This window comes from Nerophis ophidion, linkage group LG17 (assembly GCF_033978795.1).
Source record: "Nerophis ophidion isolate RoL-2023_Sa linkage group LG17, RoL_Noph_v1.0, whole genome shotgun sequence".
Taxonomy (NCBI): domain Eukaryota; kingdom Metazoa; phylum Chordata; class Actinopteri; order Syngnathiformes; family Syngnathidae; genus Nerophis; species Nerophis ophidion.
In genome coordinates this window covers 4,550,870-4,578,199 of record NC_084627.1, presented here as the reverse complement: position 1 = coordinate 4,578,199, position 27,330 = coordinate 4,550,870, and the positions used below count along the sequence as shown (strand labels likewise).

General features: G+C 40.7%; 1 protein-coding gene across 1 annotated transcript in view; it reads left to right on the top strand.

Moving 5' to 3' along the window:
* Positions 1-1,350: 1,350 nt before the first annotated feature.
* The window catches only part of rnf34b (ring finger protein 34b), a 45,026-nt gene continuing 19,046 nt past the window's right edge, over positions 1,351-27,330 (top strand). The window contains exons 1-2 of the mRNA XM_061875791.1: positions 1,351-1,454; positions 26,388-26,606. Coding sequence (XP_061731775.1) covers positions 1,449-1,454; positions 26,388-26,606 — 225 coding nt within the window. The 5' untranslated portion in view covers positions 1,351-1,448. The remainder of the gene's footprint in view (positions 1,455-26,387; positions 26,607-27,330) is intronic.

Here is a 27,330-nt window from a genome sequence, read left to right as displayed (position 1 = left end):
ATATGTGTGATATATGATGTTTGATATATGTGTGATGTATGACATGTGATACATGACGTGATACATGTGTGATACATGATGTGGGATACATGTGTGATATATAACATGTGATACATGACGTGTGATACATGTGTGATATGTGACATGTGATACATGACGTGATACATGTGTGATACATGATGTGTGATACATGTGTGATATATGACATGTGGGGGGGGGGGGGGTTTGCCCACATATGTGGTCCTCTCCAAGGTTTCTCATAATAATTATGTTCGACGTCCCACTGGGGTGAGTTTTTCCTTGCCCTTATTGGCCCTACCGAGGATGTCGTTGTGGTTTGTACAGCCCTTTGAGACACTTGTGATTTAGGGCTATATAAATAAACATTGATTGATTGATTGATAATAATAATACATATGGAGAAGCTCTCTGCTGCCCCCTGGGGTTCACAGCGTGTACACACTGGGGGGCGAAAAAACATTCTAATAATGTAAACAAAACTTTGCCCACATATGTGGTCCTCTCCAAGGTTTCTCATTATAATCGTGGTCGACGTCCCACTGGGGTGAGTTTTTCCTTGCCCTTATTGGCCCTACCGAGGATGTCGTTGTGGTTTGTGCAGCCCTTTGAGACACTTGTGATTTAGGGCTATATAAATAAACATTGATTGATTGATTGATTGATAATAATAATACATATGGAGAAGCTCTCTGCTGCCCCCTGGGGTTCGCAGCGTGTACACACTGGGGGGCGAAAAAACATTCTAATAATGTAAACAAAACTTTGTCCACATATGTGGTCCTCTCCAAGGTTTCTCATAATAATCATGGTCGACGTCCCACTGGGGTGAGTTTTTCCTTGCCCTTGTTGGCCCTACCGAGGATGTCGTTGTGGTTTGTGCAGCCCTTTGAGTCACTTGTGATTTAGGGCTATATAAATAAACATTGATTGATTGATAATAATAATAGATATGGAGAAGCTCTCTGCTGCCCCCTGGGGTTCACAGCGTGTACACACTGGGGGGGGGGTAAACATTCTAATAATGTAAACAAAACTTGCTACTAAAACATGCGTTTGTCGCGACATAATATAAACAGTTGTTGTTATTTCCATCATGATAGCGATCATCAAAACTTCAATTTAGGTGGACGAAGGCGAGAATAGCATCGAAAAGTCAAGCAGTCTGGTCTTTTACGCACGGGCACGCCCACTCCGCTGCAACGTCCGAGCTGATTGGCTGATTATCACGGCAGGGCTTTCCGTGCGCCCTCTCTGATTGGTCGGCCGCGCCAACCTTGGGCGATGACGTCACCTCGTCCCCCCACACACACATATAGTCCAGCACACCGGCTATCAGAGAGGGAAGACGTAATGCTTTTGACTCCTTCTGCACTTGCGATGATTGTGACTCCGGCATTACCCTGCACATTCCTCGAACGGGAGGCGCAATGAAGGTAGGGGACTAAAAAAAAAAAAAACACACATTTGTGCATGTTTTATTGAGCTTTGCGCACCGGTGTCAGCAATAATGTTGATGACGGGGTTATATAAGGAGACTTGCGTTTGGTTATTTTGGCTACTTGGGTTCATTTCGGGTCATTTAGTGCGTCTTTTTTATTTTTTATTTGTTTTGCATGCAAATGTATTGTGCAGCCTGGCGAGAACACCCCCACTTGCAGAGTTCGGTGCACTACTGACGCCGCTGCAGCCGCCTTCTCATACATTGTCATGCTGTAATCCGCTCTAAGGAGATAGCGGGAGCGCGCACGGAAGGGGGGGGGGAGCGCGCATGATGTTTTGGGGGGGACGCGAGGATCACCCTTCAGGTGTGTGTTTGTGTGCGTGTGTTTGTGTTGTGTAGTGCAGACGATGCAGGCTGCAGCTCACGATGAGACAGTGACGTCATAGTCATAGCAAGCAATCCATTTTTTTTTTTGTTGTTGTTGCAGCCATCTTCCATTCATATGTAAAATACTCTCCTAAATGTGTAGTAGATCCCAAATTGACGACAGTTGAATCAACGCAAGAGCGGCCGATGCTTTTAAAGAAGATAATAAAGCTCAAATTGGATAGCCTTTAAATAGACTCCCTTTTTAGACCAGTTGATCTGCCGTTTCTTTTCTTTTTCTTCTGTCTATGTCCGGTCCGATCCGGTGGCCATGTACTGCTTGCCTGTGTATCGGCTGGGGACATCTCTGCGATGCTGATCCGCCTCCGCTTGGGATGGTTTCCTGCTGGCTCCGCTGTGAACGGGACTCTCGCTGCTGTGTTGGATCCGCTTTGGACTGGACTCTCGCGACTGTGTTGGATCCATTGTGGATTGAACTTTCACAGTATCATGTTAGACCCGCTCGACATCCATTGCTTTCCTCCTCTCTAAGGTTCTCATAGTCATTATTGTCACCGACGTCCCACTGGGTGTGAGTTTTCCTTGCCCTTATGTGGGCCTACCGAGGATGTCGTGGTGGTTTGTGCAGCCCTTTGAGACACTAGTGATTTAGGGCTATATAAGTAAACATTGATTGATTGATTGATTAGGAAATGGTTATCTTCCATGGAATCATCCATTCAAAGTCCTGCCATGTGACTTCGCTCGAGTTTTGTGGCAAATAATAAGGAGAAAATGAGCAAATAATACGTTATTACTGACAATGTACAAATAATTATGTGAAAAAAAACATGATATATCATAAAAATTCCGCCTCAGATAGATAATGATATAGGAAATTAAATAACTAAATTAAATAATTGAAACACCAAATGTTTTTTCTTTTATGATTGCATATATCCACAGATGTTTCTAATATTTCAACCATGAAGTGTACAATGGCAAAGTCAATCAATCAATCAATCAATCAATGTTTACTTATATAGCCCTAAATCACTAGTGTCTCAAAGGGCTGCACAAACCACTACGACATCCTCGGTAGGCCCACATAAGGGCAAGGAAAACTCACACCCAGTGGGAAATCGGTGACAATAATGACCCAGTCCATAGACATGTTCTGTCAATAAGGCAACCATCCATCCATTTCCTACCGCTTGTACCTTTTTGGGGTCACGGGGGTGCCTGTCAGAAACTACAAACTATCCAAACTTGTTCCACTAAGACCCACGTACTCAAGTCAAGGCATGCGGGGCCGTTTTGATATATTTTTGTTTTGTTAAAAAAAAAAAAAGAAGCTAAAAAAACATACATATATATCTAAAGGCATAGAGTTGGTGTCAAAGCAGATAGTCATTTATCGGTGGATAAATGCTTCAAAATGTGATATCAGAAATGATCGGTATCTGTTTCAAAAAGTAAAATGTATGACTTTCTAAAACGCCACTGTGTACATGGACGTAGGGAGAAGCTCAGTCACGTAATATCTACGGCTTTTCACACACACTAGTGAATGCAAGGCATACTTGGTCAACAGCCATACAGGTCACACTGAGGGTGGTCATATACACAACTTTAAAGGGGAACATTATCACCAAACCTATGCAAGCGTCAATATATACATTGATGTTGCAGAAAAAAGACCATGTATTTTTTTAACCGATTTCCGAACTCTAAATGGGTGAATTTTGGCAAATTAAACACCAATCTGTTTATCGGTCTTTTAGCCGGTGACGTCACGTTCTGACGTAATACACCCGCCATTTTCATTTTCACATTACAAACACCGGGTCTCAGCTCTGTTATTTTCCGTTTTTCGACTACTTTTTGGAACCTTGGAGACATCATGCCTCGTCGGAGGGTGTAACAACACAAACCGGGAGGGATTCAAGTTGCACCACTGGCAAGAAATCTGCCGCCAGACCCCCATTGAATGTACCAAAGTGTCTTCACATTTGACTGGCGATGCTAAGACAGACATGGCACAGAGATGTATGGATAACCTGCAGATGCATTTGCTACGATTAAGTCAACGAAATCACAAAGGTGAGTTGTTGACTTATGTGCTAATCAGACATATTTGGTCACGGCATGACTGCCAGCTAATCTATGCTAACATGCCACGCTAATCGATGCTAACATGCTATTTACGCTAGCTGTATGTACATTTGAAACTAGATACCCACATTTAATGCGAAACAAACACTTACCAATCGACGTATTTAAGTTGCTCCAGTGTCACAAGACGCGAAAGTCCTGATCGTTTGGTCCGCACATTTTACCGGCGATGCTAATAAGGCAGCCATGCTATGGGCCACTTCATTAGGTACACCCACGCTATGGCCGAATAGCATCAATAGCTATTCGCTCAATAGCTTCAGTTTCTTCTTCAATTTCGTTTTCGCTATCTACCTCCGTACTCCAACCATCCGTTTCAATACATGCGTAATCTGTTGAATCGCTTAAGCCGCTGAAATCCGAGTCTGAATCCGAGCTAATGTTGCTATATCTTGCTGTGGTAACCGCCATGTTGTTTGTATTGGCAGCACTGTATGACGTCACAGGGAAATGGACAGTCGCATCGCAAATAGCGAAAATAAGGCACTTTAAAGCTTTATTTAGGGATATTCCGAGGGTGTAGAATTTTGAAAAAAACTTCGAAAAATAAAACAAGCCACTGGGAAATGATTTTTGATTGTTTTTAACCCTTTTGAAATTGTGATAATGTTCCCCTTTTAAAGTTGTTTATACGGCCACCCTCAGTGTGACCTGTATGGCTGTTGATCGACTATGTCTTGCAGTCGCCTACTGCGTCTACAGAAGCCGAATTCAACATACTGCTTAGACAGGTTGTAGAGGACACTAAAGGCAGTGTCATGGTTATTTTTTTGTTGAACCCCAAGATGCAGAGAAGGAGGCAGGCATTGAATGGGAAAACAGGATTTAATTAAAACTAGACAAGAACAAACAAAAAGCACGCACGTGGGCAGAATAACAAACTAAGGGAGCTAGCACTGGAAGCTCGAAAACAAAAAAGAACTTTAGCATGGAAGCTAGTGGATAGCAAACAGAAAAACTGGAAATAACTTATGGCTAATAAGAACAGCTTACCGCTACAACGACCAGGACAGAATGTAGCACGACAGGTAATAGCTGAAAAGAATCACATCGACACGACAAGAGCAACATATGGCAACGACAAGTCCAAATGACAATACAATACAATGATCCAGTGGGAGAGTGGCCGTGCGCAACCCGAGGGGCCCTGGTTAAAATCCCACCTAGAACCAACCTCGTCACGTCCGTTGTGTCCTGAGCAAGACACTTCGCCCTTGCTCCTGATGGGTGCTGGTCGGCGCCTTGCATGGCAGCTCCCTCCATCAGTGTGTGAATGTGTGTGTAAATGTGGAAGTAGTGTCAAAGCGCTTTGAGTACCTTGAAGGTAGAAAAGCGCTATACAAATACAACCCATTTATCATTTAAAGTAGGAGCTGGCTGATTGACACCAGGTGTGACCAGAGGCCAATCAGCCGCAGCTGAGTGAAAACAGGACACAGAGACAAACAGGAAGCTGAACCAAAATAAGAGCACTAGACAGGAAATACTAAACACACAGAGGAGAAACTAAAACACAAACAAACTGTCAGTGGCAACTCGGACAGGCAGTGCCTCCACGGCGCCCCCTTAATTTTGTTGTCAGGGTGAAATTCGGGAGAATGATTACCCCTGGAAGGGGCACTGAAAATTGAGGGTATCCCGGAAAAATCGAGGGTATATAAGTGTGACGCTGAAAAGCGCCGTTCATATAAAACTCGCGGGCCGTACCAACATTACATTTTCACACCTCGTGTTTGGGACCCCTGATATAGGCTGTAAAAATCTATTTGTTTTAATCCCGTAAAATATTAATTCACTTTTTAGACTAGCCTTGCGTACATTTGCAGCATTTCTCACATGTAGTTGTTTTGGCATTTGGAGCGTTTGGACATCACTTTGCTTTGCCACCGTAAGAAACATCACGATTGCATGCACTTTCGACACGGCTGTAAGGGAATGCAAATGCGTGTTTGGTTTATATCAAGTTAGATATACCTTGTTTTGTTTTTTTCAATCAATCAATCAATCAATCAATGTTTATTTTTATAGCCCCAAATCACAAATGTCTCAAAGGACTGCACAAATCATTACGACTACAACATCCTCGGAAGAACCCACAAAAGTGCAAGGAAAACTCACACCCAGTGGGCAGGGAGAATTCACATCCAGTGGGACGCCAGTGACAATGCTGACTATGAGAAACCTTGGAGAGGACCTCAGATGTGGGCAACCCCCCCCCCCCCTCTAGGGGACCGAAAGCAATGGATGTCGAGCGGGTCTAACATGATACTGTGAAAGTTCAATCCATAGTGGCTCCAACACAGCCGCGAGAATTCAGTTCAAAGCGGATCCAAGACAGCAGCGAGAGTCCCGTCCACAGGAAACCATCTCAAGCGGAGGCGGATCAGCAGCGTAGAGATGTCCCCAACCGATACAGGCGAGCGGTCCATCCTGGGTCTCGACTCTGGACAGCCAGTACTTCATCCATGGTCATCGGACCGGACCCCCTCCACAAGGGAGGGGGGGGACATAGGAGAAAGAAAAGAAGCGGCAGATCAACTGGTCTAAAAAGGAGGTCTATTTAAAGGCTAGAGTATACAGATGAGTTTTAAGGTGAGATTTAAATGCTTCTACTGAGGTAGCATGTCGAACTGTTACCGGGAGGGCATTCCAGAGTACTGGAGCCCGAACGGAAAACGCTCTATAGCCCGCAGACTTTTTTTGGGCTCTAGGAATCACTAATAAGCCGGAGTCTTTTGAAGGCAGATTTCTTGCCGGGACATATGGTACCGGACTGTCTTATTGTGGCAGTCCACTCCCTGTACGATCAGTGCCAGAGCTTGGTCCGCATTGCCGGCAGTAAGTCGGACACGTTTCCAGTGAGGGTTGGACTCCGCTAAGGCTGTCCTTTGTCACCGATTCTGTTCATAACTTTTATGGACAGAATTTCTAGGCGCAGTCAAGGCGTTGAGGGGATCCGGTTTGGTGGCCACGGGATTAGGTCTCTGCCTTTTGCAGATGATGTGGTCCTGATGGCTTCATCTGACCGGGATCTTCAGCTCTCACTGGATCGGTTCGCAGCCGAGTGTGAAGCGACCGGAATGAGAATCAGCACCTCCAAGTCCGAGTCCATGGTTCTCGCCCGGAAAAGGGTGGAATGCCATCTCCGGGTTGGGAAGGAGACCCTGCCCCAAGTGGAGGAGTTCAAGTACCTAGGAGTCTTGTTCACGAGTGAGGGAAGAGTGGATCGTGAGATCGACAGGCGGATCGGTGCGGCGTCTTCAGTAATGCGGACGTTGTATCGATCCGTTGTGGTGAAGAAGGAGCTGAGCCGGAAGGCAAAACTCTCAATTTACCGGTCGATCTACGTTCCCATCCTCACCTATGGTCATGAGCTTTGGGTCATGACCGAAAAGATAAGATCACGGGTACAAGCGGCCCAAATGAGTTTCCTCCGCCGGGTGGCGGGGCTCTCCCTTAGAGATAGGCTGAGAAGCTCTGCCATCCGGGAGGAACTCAAAGTAAAGCCGCTGCTCCTTCACATGGAGAGGAGCCAGATGAGGTGGTTCGGGCATCTGGTCAGGATGCCACCCGAACGCCTCCCTAGGGATGTGTTTAGGGCACGTCCAGCTGGTAGGAGGCCACGGGGAAGACCCAGGACACGTTGGGAAGACTATGTCTCCCGGCTGGCCTGGGAACGCCTCGGGATCCCCCGGGAAGAGCTAGACGAAGTGGCTGGAGATAGGGAAGTCTGGGCTTCCCTGCTTAGGCTGCTGCCCCCGCGACCCGACCTCGGATAAGCGGAAGATGATGGATGGTTGGATGGACATATGGTACAATACAATCGGCAGGATAGGCTGGAGCTAGACCGTGTAGTATTTTATACGTAATTAGTAAAACCTTAAAGTCACATCTTAAGTGCACAGGGGCGGTGTAGCTCGGTTGGTAGAGCGGCCATGCCAGCAACTTGAGGGTTGCAGGTTCGATTCCCGCTTCCGCCATCCTAGTCACTGCCGTTGTGTCCTTGGGCAAGACACTTTACCCACCTGCTCCCAGTGCCACCCGCACTGGTTTAAATGTAACTTAGATATCGGGTTTCACTATGTAAAGCGCTTTGAGTCACTAGAGAAAAGCGCTATATAAATATAATTCACAATTCACACTTCACAGGAAGCCAGTGCAGGTGAGCCAGTACAGGCGTAATGTGATCAAACTTTCTTGTTCTTGTCAAAAGTCTAGCTGCCGGCATTTTGTACCAACTGTAATCTTTTAATGCTAGACATGGGGAGACCCGAAAATAATACGTTACAGTAATCGAGACGAGACGTAACGAACGCATGGATAACGATCTCGGAGTCTTTAGTGGACAAAATGGAGCGAATTTTATTATTGAATACGAGGATTTGTGTGCAGGAGTTTGTAATGTGCGTCAAATCTCATGTGTGAAGTCTGGAGTAAATGCAGATAAGAGAGATTTGTTCCTGCATAATAAGGAGATTTAGGCGACCCGGGGCGGATTGAGCCTTATTTATTTATTTATTTATTTTATTTCTAGTGCAGAGAAGAGAAAACGCCTCCCGTGAGGTTTGACCCTTGCTGTTCACATAACTAAAACGTATATGACAAGCATCAGCAGGATTCTCCCCGTTGTCCTTTTCATAAGCCATCCAATATTCCGCTTTAGCTTGACATTTGATTCCAAGCACAGCGGAAAAAGCTGCTTTTTCAATTTTCCGAGCAGATTAATCCACATCTATTGTTGTGCCGGCTGACATAATGTGCTCCTTTTGGGAAATTAAACTTCGAAGCTGCATACGCTCACACCTGACTGTGATAATCAACATATTGTCATTGAACGCACCATGCGTATTGCACACATGTTTACTGTGGAGCTTATCCATATTATTCATGAGGGAAGTCAATTATCCATTAGCGTTACGCCACACTTTTAGTCACATGACAACAAGGAGTTCACAATGCATATGTACTCTGATTCACATTGTGTACATTTCTGTGTTGTCTTTCCATATATGACATGTTCATAATGTTATATATTACATGTAACTCACTATATCAGGGGTCACCAACCTTTTTGAAACCAAGAGCTACTTCTTGGGTACTGATTCATGTGAAGGGCTACCAGTTTGATACACACTTAAAGAAATTGCCAGAAATAGCCAATTTGCTCTATTTACATTTAATAAATACATTTATATATATATAAAAAAAATGGGTATTTCTGTCCGTCAATCCATCCATCCATCCATCCATCCATCATCTTCCGCTTATCCGAGGTCGGGTCGCGGGGGCAGCAGCCTAAGCAGGGAAGCCCAGACTTCCCTATCCCCAGCCACTTCGTCTAGCTCTTCCCGGGGGATCCCGAGGCGTTCCCAGGCCAGCCGGGAGACATAGTCTTCCCAATGTGTCCTGGGTCTTCCCCGTGGCCTCCTACCAGCTGGACGTGCCCTAAACACCTCCCTAGGGAGGCGTTCGGGTGGCATCCTGACCAGATGCCCGAACCACCTCATCCGGCTCCTCTCGATGTGAAGGAGCAGCGGCTTTACTTTGAGCTCCTCCCGGATGGCAGAGCTTCTCACCCTATCTCTAAGGGAGAGACCCAAACTCATTTCGGCCGCTTGTACCCGTGATCTTATCCTTTCGGTCATGACCCAGAGCTCATGACCATAGGTGAGGATGGGAACGTAGATCGACCGGTAAATTGAGAGCTTTGCCTTCCGGCTCAGCTCCTTCTTCTTTACAACGGATCGATACAACGTCCGCATTACTGAAGACGCCGCACCGATCCGCCTGTACATTTTTTTTTCCTTTTACGGAAGGTTTTTTTGTAAAGAATAAACAATGAAAAAAACACTTAATTAAACGGTTTGAAAGAGGAGAAAACACGAAAAAAAAAATTAATAAAATTTTGAAACATGGTTTATCTTCAATTTCCACTCTTTAAAATTCAAAATTCAACCAAAAAAAAATGAAGAGAAAAACTAGCTAATTCGAATCTTCTTGAAAAAAAAAAAAAAAAAGAATTTATGGAACATCATTAGTAATTTTTCCTGATTAACCTTCCTCTTGTGTTAGCTTTCTGTTACCATCTCTTATGTTAACGGGTCGGTTTTGACCCATGTTTTAAATCAGCTGTAAAATACACTAAAAGCAATTATCTATCATCCTATTTGTTTCTCATCTCTTGGTTACCTCGTTAGGCTTCCTTATCCTTGAAAATATTGGTTTTAATATTTTTGGTTTGAGCCATTGGGCCTTATTTTGTCAGTATACCCCTCGATTTCAATTTTTAAAAATGGTAAAACGAACCTCAAGAGAATCATATAAATAAAAAAAGGTTGTTGTGTTACCTAACTATTACTAAGGGGTATTAGAACACATCTCTTAAATAAATGTGTTTTGTTTATTTTTTCATTTTAAGAATTTTAACTATAGTAACATCTATGGTGTTACGGGTCAATTTTGACCCATATATATTTACTTCAAGAAAAAGGCTAAAAAGTTTTTTTTTCAGCAACAGAAATCCAACATCAAACAAACAACCAATCAAGCAAATGAAACCAAGAGAAATAGATTACTAGTTCCAAAACTAATAAAAAAACAAAATCAGAGTGGCAAAAAGTGACACTTTTAGTGTCCGTCTTTTTTTTTTTTTTTTGTACAGGATAACAAGGTAAAATGAGAATCCACTAAAGCTCACATGATTGGGAGAGGAGCTGGCTGTCAGTGTGTTCAGTTTTGGCTCTTATCATTGCTTTATCATCTTATTTTTATAACCGGGTCGAAACCGACCCTAACAATACCAAGGGCATAATTTCTACCAGAGCATTTTATAATTTAGTGAAAAAAATTAAAACGTTTTATTTTGTTGACAAAGAGGTTCCTGACAAAGTCAAAACGCTTTGATGCAAAAAAATAAATGTATGTGGTGTTTTTATGCATTTAAAACCTAAAACGGGTCGGTGCCGACCCTAACACAAGACGAAGGTTAAGATTAATTTCAGAATTTTGATGACATGTTTTAAATAGGTTAAAATCCACTTTGAAATAAGATTTAAATTTGATTTGACAGATTTTCTAGATTTGCCAGAATATTTTTTTTTAATTTTAATCATATTAAGTTTGAAGAAATGTTTCACAAATATTATTCGTCAAAAAAACAGAAGCTAAAATGAAGAATTAAATTAAAATGTATTTATTATTCTTTACAACAACAAAAAAATACTTGAACATTGATTTAAATTGTCAGGAAAGAAGAGGAAGGAATTTAAAAGGTAAAAAGGTATATGTCTTTTAAAAATCCTAAAATCATTTTTAAGGTTGTATTTTTTCTCTAAAATTGTCTTTCTGAAAGTTTATAAGAAGCAAAGTGAAAAAATAAATGAATTTATTTAAACAAGTGAAGACCAAGTCTTTCAAATATTTTCTTGGATTTTCAAATTCTATTTGAGTTTTGTCTCTCTTAGAATTATCGGACAAAGTGAGAGCAGCTTGCTAGTAAATAAATACAATTTAAAAAATAGAGGCAGCTCACTGGTAAGTGCTGCTATTTGAGCTATTTTTAGAACAGGCCAGCGGGCGACTCATCTGGTCCTTACGGGCGACCTGGTGCCCGCGGGCACCTCGTTGGTGACCCCTGGTCTATATTATTTGTTTACGTCTGGAGCAAGTGATGGTCCAGAACAGGTGTCGGCAACCTAAAATGTTGAAAGAGCCATATTGGACCAAAAATAAAAAAAACTAATATGTCTTGAGCCGCAAAAAATTAAAAGCCATATTACACACAGATAGTGTGTCATGAGATATAAATTGAATTAAAAGGACTTAAAGGAAACCAAATGAGCTCAAATATAGCTACAAATGAGGCATAATGATGCAACATGTACATATAACTAGCCTAAATAGCATGTTAGCATCGATTAGCTTGCAGTCATGCAGTGACCAAATATGTCAAGTCAATAACATCAAGAAAAACTCACCTTTGTGCATTCATGCACAACGTTAAAAGTTTGGTGGACGAAATGAGACGGACAAAGAAGTGGCATAAAACACGTCTTAGAAAGTCGGAGAAAGTTATACATGTAAACAAACTAAGGTGAGTTCAGGGACCGCCAAATTTAGTAGGACAAAACGGCGCTCGCCAAGTATTTGAATCAGTGAAGCATGTTTAATATAAACAGTGTGCTTTATAGCAATTAGGGAGGTTTTTGTCATGTTTGTCCTCCTACAGAAACCATATTAAAACAAAAAATATATATTTTTATATTTTTTCCCCCTCATCTTTTTCCATTTTTCATACATTTTTGAAAAAGCTCCAGAGAGCCACTAGGGCGGCGCTAAAGAGAGAAGGTTGCCGACCCCCCGGTCCAGACACTTACTGGCCATAACATTTGGGACACCCCCACTGTTTGATAAATATGTAAACGAGAGAGCTACACCAGCAAAATTTATTATTTTATATTCATTAATAAATAATCATTGTGATTAAAGTATACATAAAGTATCGTTTTCAAAAGGAAACTGATTTGCAAATAATTTTTAACCCATATTCAGTTGAATATGCTACAAAAACAACATATTTGTTGTTGCAAATAATCATTAACTTTAGAATTTGATGCCAGCAACGTGTGACAAAAAAGTTGGGAAAGGTAGCAATAAATACTGATGAAGTTGAGGAATGCTCATCAAACACTTATTGGGAACATCCAACAGGTGTGCAGGCTAATTGGGAACAGGTGGGTGCCATGATTGGGTATAAAAACAGCTTTCCAAAAATGCTCAGTCTTTCACAAGAAAGGATGGGGCGAGGTACACCCCTTTGTCCACAACTGCCAGAGCAAATAGTCAAACAGTTTAAGAACAACAACAATTTAGGGATTTAAACATTTACGGTTTATAATATCATCAAAAGGTTCAGAGAATCTGGAGAAATCACTCCACGTAAGCGGCATGGCCGGAAACCAACATTGATGACCGTGACCTTCGATCCTTCAGACAGCACTGTATCAAAAACCGACATCAATCTCTAAAGGATATCACCACATGGGCTCAGAAACACTTCAAAAAACCACCGTCACTAAATAGTTTGTCGCTACATCTGTAAGTGCAAGTTAAAGCTCTACTATGCAAAGCGAAAGCCATTTATCAACAACATCCAGAAACGCCGCCGGCTTCTCTGGGCTTAAGATCATCTAAGATGGACTGATGCAAAGTGGAAACGTGTTCTGTGGTCTGACGAGTCCACATTTCAAAATATTTTTGGGAAATATTCGAATACTGTATTTTACAAAATAGTGCAGTTTGTTGCTTATTTTGTATTGTCCGTTGTTTTGTTTTGCCAAGTCTTCAGACTTCATAATGTCATAAAAAATAACTATTTTCCCCACTAAATAACTTTTTTAATGTATACAGTATGGCAACTAAACCACAACCATCAAACAAATCAAACATGATATTTATAAAGGCTGGCTTTCTGATCCCATTAATATTTTTTGTAATTATTAGAAATAGATTACTTGTTAATTATGTCAATGTCAAAAGGTTAATTGTTATATTGTGCAAAATAGGTCCGTTCCTTAATTGACCACTAAATTGTAACACTTGAATAACTTTTTCAACTTGTTTAAGTTGGGGTCCACGTTAATCAATAAATGGTAAAGGTTTGTTGACTTTAGTTGTATGCTAAATTATGTCAACCCTTTATTGCTCAGTGTCTCATTTTTTTATTGGCTCTCGTCACATTGTAAAAAACTTATTTTGAAAAAACTCCACCAAAAATTGGGGGGAAAGGACAAAAATTTCAGATTAGTTTAGTCTTTATTTGAAGGCACAATGCACGGAGACATTAAGATCAAAGAAAGATATGTTCTGTACCGGATTATAGCTAAATAGCTCATTTCCGTCTGCAGTCCCTGGCTACCGAAATTAAAGAGATGCTAAAACATGCAATAAAATTATACTATAGTATGTAATCAAATTAAGAAAAGTCATAAAATGCCCTTTCATTGACACATACTTATACATTACAACCACACCTCTCCTTTACATCATAACACATACATAATACATGCTCTTGTTCGCATCTTTTTAACAGACACACCTCACAGCGTACTTTTTCTCATGCATAATACAGCTGAGATAGGCTCCAGCCACCGCGAAAAGGACAAGCGGTAGAAAATGAATGTAGGGATAACTATAATACACATTAAGTTGAGATGTGGGTCAAACATAGTGCCCACTTCAGTGAGCAGCTTTGATTGCCCCAAAGCCACTTTTTTAAGTTTAAATGTGAATGAAGAGTAATATGTGTGACTTTTCAGGTTTGTTGTGAGGTTGTTCCATTTCTTATGGCTTAAACCTACTCAGCACAATCCCATTCAAAATCAGACAAACATTACAGGGAGACAGAACAGGATCAAACATTACAGGGAGACCGAACAGGATCAAACATTACAAGGAGACAGAACAGGATCAAACATTACAGGGAGACAGAACAGGTTCAAACATTACAGGGAGACAGAACAGGTTCAAACATTACAAGGAGACAGAACAGGATCAAACATTACAGGGAGACAGAACAGGATCAAACATTACAGGGAGACAGAACAGGTTCAAACATTACAGGGAGACAGAACAGTATCAAACATTACAAGGAGACAGAACAGGTTCAAACATCACAAGGACACAGAACAGGATCAAACATTACAGCGAGACCGAACAGGACCAACCATTACAGGGAGACAGAACTGGATCAAACATTACAGGGACACAAAACAGGATCAAACATTACAGGAGGACAGAACAGGATCAAGCATTACATGGAGAGAGAACAGGATCAAACATTACAGGAAGACAGAACAGGATCAAACATTAAGGGAGACAGAACAGGATCAAACATTACAGGGAGACAGAACAGGATCAAACATTACTAGGAGACAGAACAGGATCAAACATTAAGGGAGACAGAACAGGATCAAACATTACAGGGAGACAGAACAGGATCAAACATTACAGGGAGACAGAACAGGATCAAACATTACAGGGAGACAGAACAGGATCAAACATTACAGGGAGACAGAACAGGATCAAACATTACAGGGAGACTGAACAGGATCAAACATTACAGGGAGACAGAACAGGATCAAACATTACAGGGAGACAGAACAGGATCAAACATTAAGGGAGACAGAACAGGATCAAACATTACAGGAAGACAGAACAAGATCAAACATTACAGGGAGACAGAACAGGATCAAACATTACATGGAGACAGAACAGGATCAAACATTACATGGAGACAGAACAGGATCAAACATTACATGGAGACAGAACAGGATCAAACATTACATGGAGACAGAACAGGATCAAACATTACAGGGAGACAGAACAGGATCAAACATTACAGGGAGACAGAACCGGATCAAACATTACAGGAAGACAGAACAGGATCAAACATTACAGGGAGACAGAACCGGATCAAACATTACAGGAACACAGAACAGGATCAAACATTACAGGAACACAGAACAGGATCAAACATTACAGGAAGACAGAACAGGATCAAACATAACAGGGAGACAGAACTGGATCAAACATTACAGGAAGACAGAACTGGATCAAACATTACAGGGAGACAGAATCGGATCAAACATTACAGGAACACAGAACAGGATCAAACATTACAGGAAGACAGAACAGGATCAAACATTACAGGGAGACAGAACCGGATCAAACATTACAGGAAGACAGAACAGGATCAAACATTACAGGGAGACAGAACCGGATCAAACATTACAGGAACACAGAACAGGATCAAACATTACAGGAACACAAAACAGGATCAAACATTACAGGAACACAAAACAGGATCAAACATTACAGGGAGACAGAACAGAATCAAACATTACAGGAACACAGAACCGGATCAAACATTACAGGAAGGCAGAACAGGATCAAACATTACATGGAGACAGAACAGGATCAAACATTACATGGAGACGGAACAGAATCAAACATAACAGGGAGACAGAACAGGATCAAACATAACAGGGAGACAGAACAGGATCAAACACTACAGGAGGACAGAACAGGATCAAACATTACAGGGAGACAGAACAGGATCAAACATTACAGGGAGACAGAACAGGATCAAACATTACAGGGGGACAGAACAGGATCAAACATTACAGGGGGACAGAACAGGATCAAACATTACAGGGGGACAGAACAGGATCAAATATTACAGGAGGACAGAACAGGATCAAACATTACAGGGAGACAGAACAGGATCAAACATTACAAGGAGACAGAACAGGATCAAACATTAAGGGAGACAGAACAGGATCAAACATTACAGGGAGACAGAACAGGATAAAACATTACAGGGAGACAGAACAGGATCAAACATTACAGGGAGACAAAACAGGAATAAACATTAAAAGGAGACAGAACAGGATCAAACATTACAGGGAGACAGAACAGGATCAAACTTTACAAGGAGACAGAACAGGATCAAACATTAAGGGAGACAGAACAGGATCAAACATTACAGGGAGACAGAACAGGATCAAACATTACAAGGAGACAGAACAGGATCAAACATTAAGGGAGACAGAACAGGATCAAACATTACAGGGAGACAGAACAGGATCAAACATTAAGGGAGACAGAACAGGATCAAACATTACAGGGAGACAGAACAGGATCACTGACGGGTCTGCCAACTTCCGGCGCCCCTTACAAAAAAGGTGAGGTACAGGTAAACAATGGGGGGTGAGAAGTAAAAAATAATAATAAGCCTGGGCTTATTTCTTGGTTGTTGTTTTTGTATTGCAGTCACATGGCCAGACTTTGAACGGCATCACTTCATGAAACATTACACATTCTCCCTCTAAAAATGCAAAAACAAAACATCATTTATAGGCTTCAAGTTGTTAAAAAAATGGGAAGGCTTCTAATGACATTGTGGTAAAGACCAGCTGATGAGTAAGGTGTCCCGAGACTTGCTCCCCCTGTGGGCCGGTTTCCACAAATAGATCCTCCTGCCTAAGATGACATAAGACCTCCCTAAGCGGGCGACCCGGCTGGCGACACATCACAGAGTGTTTGGGACCGCTCGGACCATTCTCTGGTCTCGGAATGTGGAAAAGCTTTTGTGTTGTTGCCCGTGTGACGGTGTCTTATGTCCAGCATCGATTCCCGCTCTCTCTCTCTTCTACCCATCCCCCTTCTTCCTCCTTTCATCACTATGCTTCCCATCCTTCCATCTTTGCTTCATGTGCTCAGGAAAGACCTCACACGGATTCTTGTAATGTGAAGTGAAGTGAACTATATTTATATAGCGCTTTTCTCTAGTGAAACCCAATACCCAAGTTCCATTTAAACCAGTGTGGTTGGCACGGGGTGCAGGTGGGTACAGTGTCTTGCCCAAGGACACGTCTGCAGTCCTCTCCAAGGTTTCTCATAGACGTCTCACTGGGTTGGGAGTTTTTCCTTGCCCTGATGTGGGTTCTGAGCCAATGATGTTGTCGTGGCTCATGCAGCCCTTTGAGACACTTGCGATTTAAGGCTATATAAATAAAAATGGATTGATTGATAGCTCGGTTGGTAGAGTGGCCGTGCCAGCAACTTGAGGGTTCCAGGTTCGATCCCCGCTTCCGCTATCCTTGTCACTGCCGTTGTGTCCTTGGGCAAGACACTTTACCCACCGGCTCCCAGTTTCACCCACACTGGTTTAAATGTCCATCCATCCATCCATTTTCTACCGCTTATTCCCTTTCGGGGTCGCGGGGGGTGCTGGCGCCTATCTCAGCTACAATCGGGCGGAAGGCGGTGTACACCCTGGACAAGTCGCCACCTCATCGCAGGGCCAACACAGATAGACAGACAACATTCACACTTTAAATGTAACTTAGATATTGGGTTTCACCATGTAAAGTGCTTTGAGTCACTAGAGAAAAAACACCATAAATATATATATATATATATATATATATATATATATATATATATATATATATATATATATATATATAAAAATGTTTAATAAATATGATTCACTTCACTACTATATTATGCGTCAAGTACCAAAAATTTAAAAATGTGCCTCTAATACTAGCATGCTAACATTAGCATGCATCAAGTATCAAAGTATGACTGAGGTGTATAACTATAAAATGAGCTAGCATATTGCTAACAGGTGTCCTTTGTCAAGTAACAAAATATTTGACGTTGAGGTGTATACCTGCAAAATTAGGAAAAATAAGCTTGAATGCTAATATTTGAATGCTAACAATAGTGGTAAAAAAATTAGCTATTTGCCACACCAACCTTTTTGAAACCAAGAGCTACTTCTTGGGTACTGATTAATGCGAAGGGCTACCAGTTTGATACAGACTTAAATAAGTTGCCAGAAATAGCCAATTTGCTCAATTTACCTTTAATAAATAAATCTATATATATACATTAAAAAAAAGCTATTTCTGTCTGTCATTGCGTCGTACATTTCTTTCCCTTTTTTATGGAAGGTTTTTTTGTAGGGAATAAATGATGAAAAAACACTTGATTGAACGGTTTAAAAGAGGAGAAAACACGGAAAAAATGAAATTTTGAAACTTAGTTTATCTTCCATTTCGACTCTTTAAAATGCAAAAATTCGACCGAAAAAAATGAAGAGAAAAACTAGCTAATTCGAATCTTTTTGAAAAAATTAAAAAAAAAAAAATTTACGGAACATAATTAGTCATTTTTCCTGATTAAGATTAATTTTAGAATTTTGATGACATGTTTTAAATAGGTTAAAATCCAATCTGCACTTTGTTAAAATATATAACAAATCATAGACAAATCATTATTTCTTCTAGATTTTCCAAAAGCATAGCTCGGTTGGTAGAGTGGCCTTGCCAGCAACTTCAGGATTGCAGGTTCGATTCCCGCTTCCGTCATCCTAGTCACTGCCGTTGTGTCCTTGGGCAAGACACTTTACCCACCTGCTCCCAGTGCCACCCACACTGGTTTAAATGTAACTTAGATATTGGGTTTCACTATGTAAAGCGCTTTGAGTCACTTGAGAAAAGCGCTACATAAATATAATTCACTTCACTTCACTGTCATTGCGTCGTACATTTTTTTCCCTTTTTATGGAAGGTTTTTTGTAGGGAATAAACGATGAAAAAACACTTAATTGAACGGTTTAAAAGAGGAGAAAACACGGAAAAAATGAAATTTTGAAACATAGTTTATCTTCAATTTTGACTCTTTAAAATGCAAAATTCGACCGAAAAAAATGAAGAGAAAAACTAGCTAATTCGAATCTTTTTGAAAAAATTAAAAAAAAAAAAATTTACGGAACATAATTAGTCATTTTTCCTGATTAAGATTAATTTTAGAATTTTGCTGACATGTTTTAAATAGGTTAAAATCCAATCTGCATTTTGTTAAAATATATAACAAATTGGACCAAGCTATATTTCTAACATAGACAAATCATTATTTCTTCTAGATTTTCCAGAAGCATAGCTCGGTCGGTAGAGTGGCCGTGCCAGCAACTTCAGGGTTGCAGGTTCGATTCCGTCATCCTAGTCACTGCCGTTGTGTCCTTGGGCAAGACACTTTACCCACCGGCTCCCAGTTTCACCCACACTGGTTTAAATGTACCTTAGATATTGGGTTTCACTATGTACAGCGCTTTGAGTCACTAGAGAAAAGTGCTATATAAATATAATTCACTTCACTTCACTGTCATTACGTCGTACATTTTTTTCCCTTTTTTTGGAAGGTTTTTTTGTAGGGAATAAATGATGAAAAAACACTTAATTGAACGGTTTAAAAGAGGAGAAAACACGGAAAAAATGAAAATGAAATTTTGAAACATAGTTTATCTTCAATTTCGACTCTTTAAAATGCAAAATTCAACCGACAAAAATGAAGAGAAAAACTAGCTAATTCGAATCTTTTTGAAAAAATTAAAAAAAAAAATGTACGGAACATAATTAGTAATTTTTCCTGATTAAGATTAATTTTAGAATTTTGATGACATGTTTTAAATAGGTTAAAATCCAATCTGCACTTTTTTAAAATATATAACAAATTGGACCAGGCTATAATTCTAACACAGACAAATCATTATTTCTTCTACATTTTCCAAAAGCATAGCCCGGTTGGTAGAGTGGCCGTGCCAGCAACTTCAGGGTTGCAGGTTCGATTCCCGCTTCCGTCATCCTAGTCACTGCCGTTGTGTCCTTGGGCAAGACACTTTACCCACCTGCTACCAGTGCCACCCACACTGGTTTAAATGTAACTTAGATATTGGGTTTCACTATGTAAAGCGCTTTGAGTCACTAGAGAAAAAGCGCTATATAAATATAATTCACTTAACTTCACTCCAGAACAAAAATGTTAAAATAAATTTAAAAGACTTTGAAATAAGATTTAAATTTGATTCTACAGATTTTCTAGGTTTGCCGGAAGATTTTTTTTTAATTTTAATCATGATAAGTTTGAAGAAATATTTCACAAATATTCTTCACCGAAAAAACAGAAGCTAAAATCCATCCATCCATCCATTTTCTACCGCTTATTCCATTAAGCGGTAGAAGCTAAAATGAAGAATTAAATTAAAATACATTGACTTGAACATTGATTTAAATTGTCAGGAAAGAAGAGGAAGGTAAAAAGTTATGTGTTTAAAAATCCTAAAATAATTTTTTAGGTTGTATTTTTTCACTAAAATTGTCTTTCTGAAAGTTATAAGAAGCAAAATAAAAAATAAAAAATAATTTATTCAAACAAGTGGGGACCAAATCTTTAAAATCATTTATTGGATTTTCAAATTCTATTTGATTTTCGTCTCTCTTAGAATTAAAAATGTCGAGCAAAGCGAGACCAGCTTGCTAGTATTTAAATAAAATGTATAAAATAGAGGCAGCTCACTGGTAAGTGCTGCTATTTGAGCTATTTTTAGAACAGGCCAGCGGGCGACTCATCTGGTCCTTACGAGCACCGCGTTGGTGACCCCTGCATTAGACAAATGCCCAGCGACTTATGGCCCATTAGTTGTTTACCTTCATTATTTTTCAACCAAATTTTTCACAGGTGTGATGGTGAGTTCCCTAAATCCGTGTACCAAATTTGAGTGTGCTAAAACACCTTCAAGTAACAGTGGTTTGTTTTTGTTTTGCTTAGAGAGCGCATTGACTGTGTGAGAAATTTCAGGGTTAACCCTTGTGTGGTGTTTGGGTCTGTTGGACCCGTTTTCATTATTTTATTAAAAGAAAAATTATCCAATTATTTAATTTTTCAAACTGAGACTCACTGACTTTGGCTCGTTTTCTGTGAAGAACATATATCAGAATACATATTTAATGACCACACACCATACACCCCCCTAAACATTTCTACCACATATAAGATAACCGGGTCCACTGGCTAATAGAAGTGCGGAAATTGATGTTCTGTGTACCGCAAACCCCCTCACACACACCCACAGCAGGCCTAGACAGGAGGAAGACAGAGTGTAGGCACACAGAACATCAGAAGGTCAAATGTGCGACAAATAGAGAGCAGAAAGTGTTGACAAACAATGTTGCAACCTTGTGTGGGAACCGCAGGTGCAGAAACACCAAAGAAGAATCCCTGTGGGATGCAGAAACTGGCAGAGCAATTTTCCGTGCAACGTTCATATTGTTGTTACTTAGCCAGCGTTTGTGGGTCGGATGGACCCGTTGCACTTTGTGGCTTCTAATGCCTCACAATCAAACACTTTTATGTTAAAATACTGAACAGGTGTTTATTGGGATAAGGTAAGCATCAGGAGTTAATCTGACTTTGGTGGTTTAATGACATCAGAAACACAAAAGCACTGAGAACAGGTTATGAGTGTATGTTTGGACAAGCTTAGGTTTATAATGTGTTGCTTTAATTCATGCTTTAAAGGGGAGTATTATCACAATTTCAAAAGGGTTAAAAACAATAAAAATAATTTCCCAGTGGCTTGTATTTTTTTGAATTTTTTTTCAAAATTTTACCGGTCCCGGAATATCCCTAAATAAAGCTTTAAAGTGCCTTATTTTCGCTATCTTCGAAACCACTGTCCATTTCCCTGTGACGTCATACAGGGCTGCCAATACAAACAACATGGCGGTTACCACAGCAAGATATAGCGACATTAGCTCGGATTCAGACTCGGATTTCAGCGGCTTAAGCGATTCAACAGATTACGCATGTATTGAAACAGATGGTCGGAGTATGGAGGCAGATAGCGACAACGAAATTGAGGAAGAAATTGAAGCTATTGAGCGAATAGCTATTGACGCTATTCGGCCATAGCGTGGGTGTACCTAATGAAGTGGCCCATAGCATGGCTGCCTTATTAGCATCGCCGGTAAAATGTGCGGACCAAACGATCAGGACTTTCGCGTCTTGTGACACTGGAGCAACTTAAATCCGTCGATTGGTAAGTGTTTGTTTCGCATTAAATGTGGGTATCTAGTTTGAAATGTACCTACAGCTAGCGTAAATAGCATGTTAGCGTCGATTAGCATAGCATGTTAGCATCGATTAGCTGGCAGTCATGCCGTGACCAAATATGTCTGATTAGCACATAAGTCAACAACATCCACAAAACTCACCTTTGTGATTTCGTTGACTTAATCGTTGCAAATGCATCTGCAGGTTATCCATACATCTCTGTGCCATGTCTGCCTTAGCATCGCCGGTCAAATGTGAAGACACTCTGGTACATTCAATGGGGGTCTGGCGGCAGATTTCTTGCCAGTGGTGCAACTTGAATCCCTCCCTGTTAGTGTTGTTACACCCTCCGACGAGGCATGATGTCTCCAAGGTTCCAAAAAATAGTCGAAAAAACGGAAAATAACAGAGCCGAGACCCGGTGTTTGTAATGTGAAAATGAATATGGCGGGTGTATTACCTCGGTGACGTCACGTTCTGACGTCATCGCTAAAAGACCGATGAACAGAAAGGCCTTTAATTTGCCAAAATTCACCCATTTAGAGTTCGGAAATCGGTTAAAAAAATACATGGTCTTTTTTCTGCAACATCAAGGTATATATTGACGCTTGCACAGGTTTGGTGATAATGTTCCCCTTTAATGAGTGTGACTCAAAAAACAACGATCAAATCTGGACCGTATGGAGTGCCCAGAACTTGAAACAGGCGACATAGTGTCCACACTACCGCTGCATTGAGTGCACATGAGTGGTGGTGTGTGGGTACTTTGGTTTTTGCTGCAGGAAGCAGCGGAGATTGAAATGTTTCAAATGTTTTTATTTAATTTTTAATGCACACAAGTTAAAAGTGCACTTTCCAATGTTTATGATGATGTGCATTTATTCGAGGGGGGGAAATGAAGGTTATAGCAAGCGGAAAAATCGTTGGTTTCAGCTATTTTCCCTAAAATACGCATTGAGGCTTTAAAGCAGGGGTGTCAAACTCAAATAAAGAGTGGGCCAAAATTTTAAACGGAACAAAGCCACGGGCCAAGGTTGAACAAATTAACCTTTTTAATAGGGACCCAAACAAGTTTTGCATTAAATATTGAACAAGCAAAGCTTATATAACTTTAGCGACATGCAAAATCCAGTTTCAAATAATAACAAGTAAAAAAATATCAATGGCATGTCAAATAACATTTTAATAAAAATGTAATGCCTTTTAATGCGTGGCGCAGTGGAAGAGTGGCCGTGCGCAACCCTAGGGTTCCTGGTTCAATTCCCACCTAGTACCAACCTCGTCACGTCCGTTGTGTCCTGAGCAAGACACTTCACCCTTGCTCCTGATGGGTGCTGGTTGGCGCCTTGCATGGCAGCTCCCTCCATCAGTGTGTGAATGGGTAAATGTGGAAGTAGTGTCAAAGCGCCTTGAGTACCTTGAAGGTAGAAAAGCGCTATACAAGTACAACCCATTTATTTATTTATTTATTATTTTTTTCTATTTGCAATTTTCTGAGGTAACTATCAATTTTTTTCCACAGGCTAACAATACATTTGAAAATAAAATAATAATGAATGAACCAAACATTCAAGCCTTGAAGAGAAAATACATGAATAAAACGTTAATTAATTGTCAGTTTGCTGGAAGTTTCCCAGAAGAGTTAGTGCTGCAAGGGATTCTGGGTATTTGTTCTGTTGTGTTACGGTGCGGATGTTCACCCGAAATGTGTTGGTCATTCTTGTTTGGTGTGGGTTCACAGTGTGGCGCATATTTGTAACAGTGCTAAAGTTGTTTATACGGCCAGTGTGACCTGTATGGCTGTTGACCAAGTATGCCTTGCATTCACTTGTGTGTAAAACTGCATATATTATGTGACTGGTTTGTATTGAGGAAAAGCGGACGTGATGTCAGGTTGTAGGGAACGCTAAAGGCAGTGCCTTAAAGGCACGCCCCCAATATAGTTGTCCAGGTGGAAATCGGTAGAAATTCGGGAGAATGGTTGCCCCGGGAGATTTTCGGGAGGGGCACTGAACTTCGGGAGTCTACCGGGAAAATTAGGAGGGTTGGCAAGTATGAGTATTAGCGGTGAATGCGGTGTTACAGCGGCACCGATATCAATTTAGCTAATGCTAAATTGATATTGCCTTAAGGGCCAACTTAAATTACACGGCGGGCCAGATTTGGTCCGCGGGCCAGAGTTTGACACCCATGCTATAAAGGGTTTTACTTGATTAATCAATTACTAAGATGATCATTAGCAGAAACCCTGGTTTTGAGTAATGTGTACTAAAATGTGAGGTATGTTACCTTTTTAAAATAGGCAAAATAATCTGCCAATAAAACAAAAAACACTTAAAAGTACACTTTTTTGTTATTTTAGGAAGTACATTTCACACTTTGGCCCGTAATATTTATTAGCGCTGCTTCGATTAGTCGTTTAATGAGTGGAACTAATACAAATGGATGAACTCGGAACTTTAAATACGCTGACATAGTTTCCGCTTCAATCGAGCGTACATGAGAGCGGTGGCGTGTGGATGCTGTAATCAGTGTGGCGGTGAACAGTGGCGATTTTTTTTTTTTTTTATCAGTGCACACTTATAAAATGCAGATGCTCTGAATTTATTTATAAAAATAAAAAAAACACTGATGGTAATGGCAGGCAGGAATTTTTTTTAAATTTTCAATTATTTCCCCTAAAATACAAGTTGAGACTAGTACCGCTAAGTCTGTTTTTTTTTTTATTAAATCAAAGCCAATTAAACTTTATTAATATAGTTTGACGGACACGTAACAAACACAAAAAGAGAGACGAAATCACACACACACAAACTCACACACACACACACACACACACACAAACAAACACACACACACACACACACACACACACACACACACACACACACACAGCACTGTTGACAGTAACAAAGAAAAAAACTAAACATGGCACTGAGCATTTAAGAAAAAACACTACTTTTGAGGCATCCACACTGGGGAATAACTCAAATTAACGCGATCTAAAAATAGTTTTAAACTAAAATATGTAAAAAATAAAATTTAAATAATTCATTATGTCATCCATCAAATTGTGCAGTGTAAAAGTAGCAATAGATTTCATGGTAAAATTGTGAAATTTAATGTGGTTTTTACAGCATTTTTTCTCTGAATTTAAAAAACTGTACTTTTTTTTTTTTTTACTGTAATAAACTATGGTGCCGTTTTGGCATTCACAATCGAAAAAAAATCTACAGTTTTTGATTTGCGGTATAAAAACAACAACACTCTTTTACTGTAAAATGGCAGTTTTTTTATTGACAGTAAAAAAAAAAATGATGTCAATTTTACAGTAAAATTCTAGCAGTGAAGTGAATTATATTTTATATAGCGCTTTTCTCAAGTGACTCAAAGCGCTTTACATTGTGAAACCCAATATCTAAGTTACATTTAAAACCAGTGTGGGTGGCACTGGGAGCAGGTGGGTAAAGTGTCTTGCCCAAGGACACAACGGCAGTGACTAGGATGGTGCAAGCTGGGATCGAACCTGCAACCCTCAAGTTGCTGGCATGGCCGCTCTACCAACCGAGCTATACCGCCCCATCTGAGCTGCCTTTTTTATTTTTACCATAAAAACAGTAGTAATATTTTTTACATTTACAGTAATACACACAACATTTTAAGGTGAAATTATTGTAACTTACCATATTTGTTTTACATTTTAGTTTAAAAAAAACTACTAATAAAATGCATAACAATTGTGTAATAATAATATTCACTGTTAGAAACAGCCACCACTGATGTGGCCTTCAGTGAAAACCACTTTGACACCTGTGATGTACAGATATCCCAAAGTATTGGGGGGTGCTCACCTTTATGAGCCTGCTTGGGCCACAGGTGTAGTTTACATGGTTTAAGCCTCTATTTTGTTTGCCTTCTGCAGGCGGGGGCCTCGTCCATGTGGGCGTCATGCTGTGGGCTGCTGAACGAGGTGATGGGCACAGGCACGGTGCGGGCGCAGCCGCCCGGCTTCGGGGCGGGGGCGGGGCCTTTCCGCTTCGCCCCCAGCGCCGGATACTCCACGTACCCCCCCACCAGCTCAGGGAGCGCCGGACAGCTGTGCAAGGCCTGCGGTCTGGCCTTCTCCGTCTTCAGACGCAAGGTAGACCATTAGACTAGGTCGCTTCTGGTTAGGGGACTGGAGGAGGACGCGGGGATGATGTCAGCGACGACCAATATTAACAGACTAATCCTTCTCGGGAAACCATTTTGCAGAATTATGTAATCATTGCGTGCACCGAGCGAGCCGGGCGGGAACTCGTCTTCATTTACTGTGTACGGGGCCACCCGCAGTAGGTGAGGGTGTCTTTTTGCCCCATTCCGTGTGACTGAAGCCATAAGGAGTGGAATAATACTGTATCATCTCTTTTTCTTTCAGACTTATCAGGCATTCTTCACTCTTGCTTTAAAGGGGAACATTATCACAATTTCAAAAGGGTTAAAAACTATAAAAATCAGTTCCCAGTGGCTTGTTGTATTTTTTTAAGTTTTTTTCAAAATTTTACCGGTCCCGGAATATCCCTAAAAAAATGTTTTAAGTGCTTGATTTTCGCTATTTGCGATGCCACTATCCATTTCCCTGTGACGTCACACAGTGCTGCCAATGTAAACAAACAACGGCGAATAGCACAGCAAGATATAGCGACATTAGCTCGGATTCAGACTCGGATTTCAGCGGTTTAAGCGATTCAACAGGTTACGCATGTATTGAAACGGATGGTTGGAGTATGAAAATATTGAAGAAGAAACTGAAGCTATTGAGCGAATAGCTATTGACGCTATTCATTGCCATAGCATGGCCGAATAGCTGCGTTAGCATCGCCGGT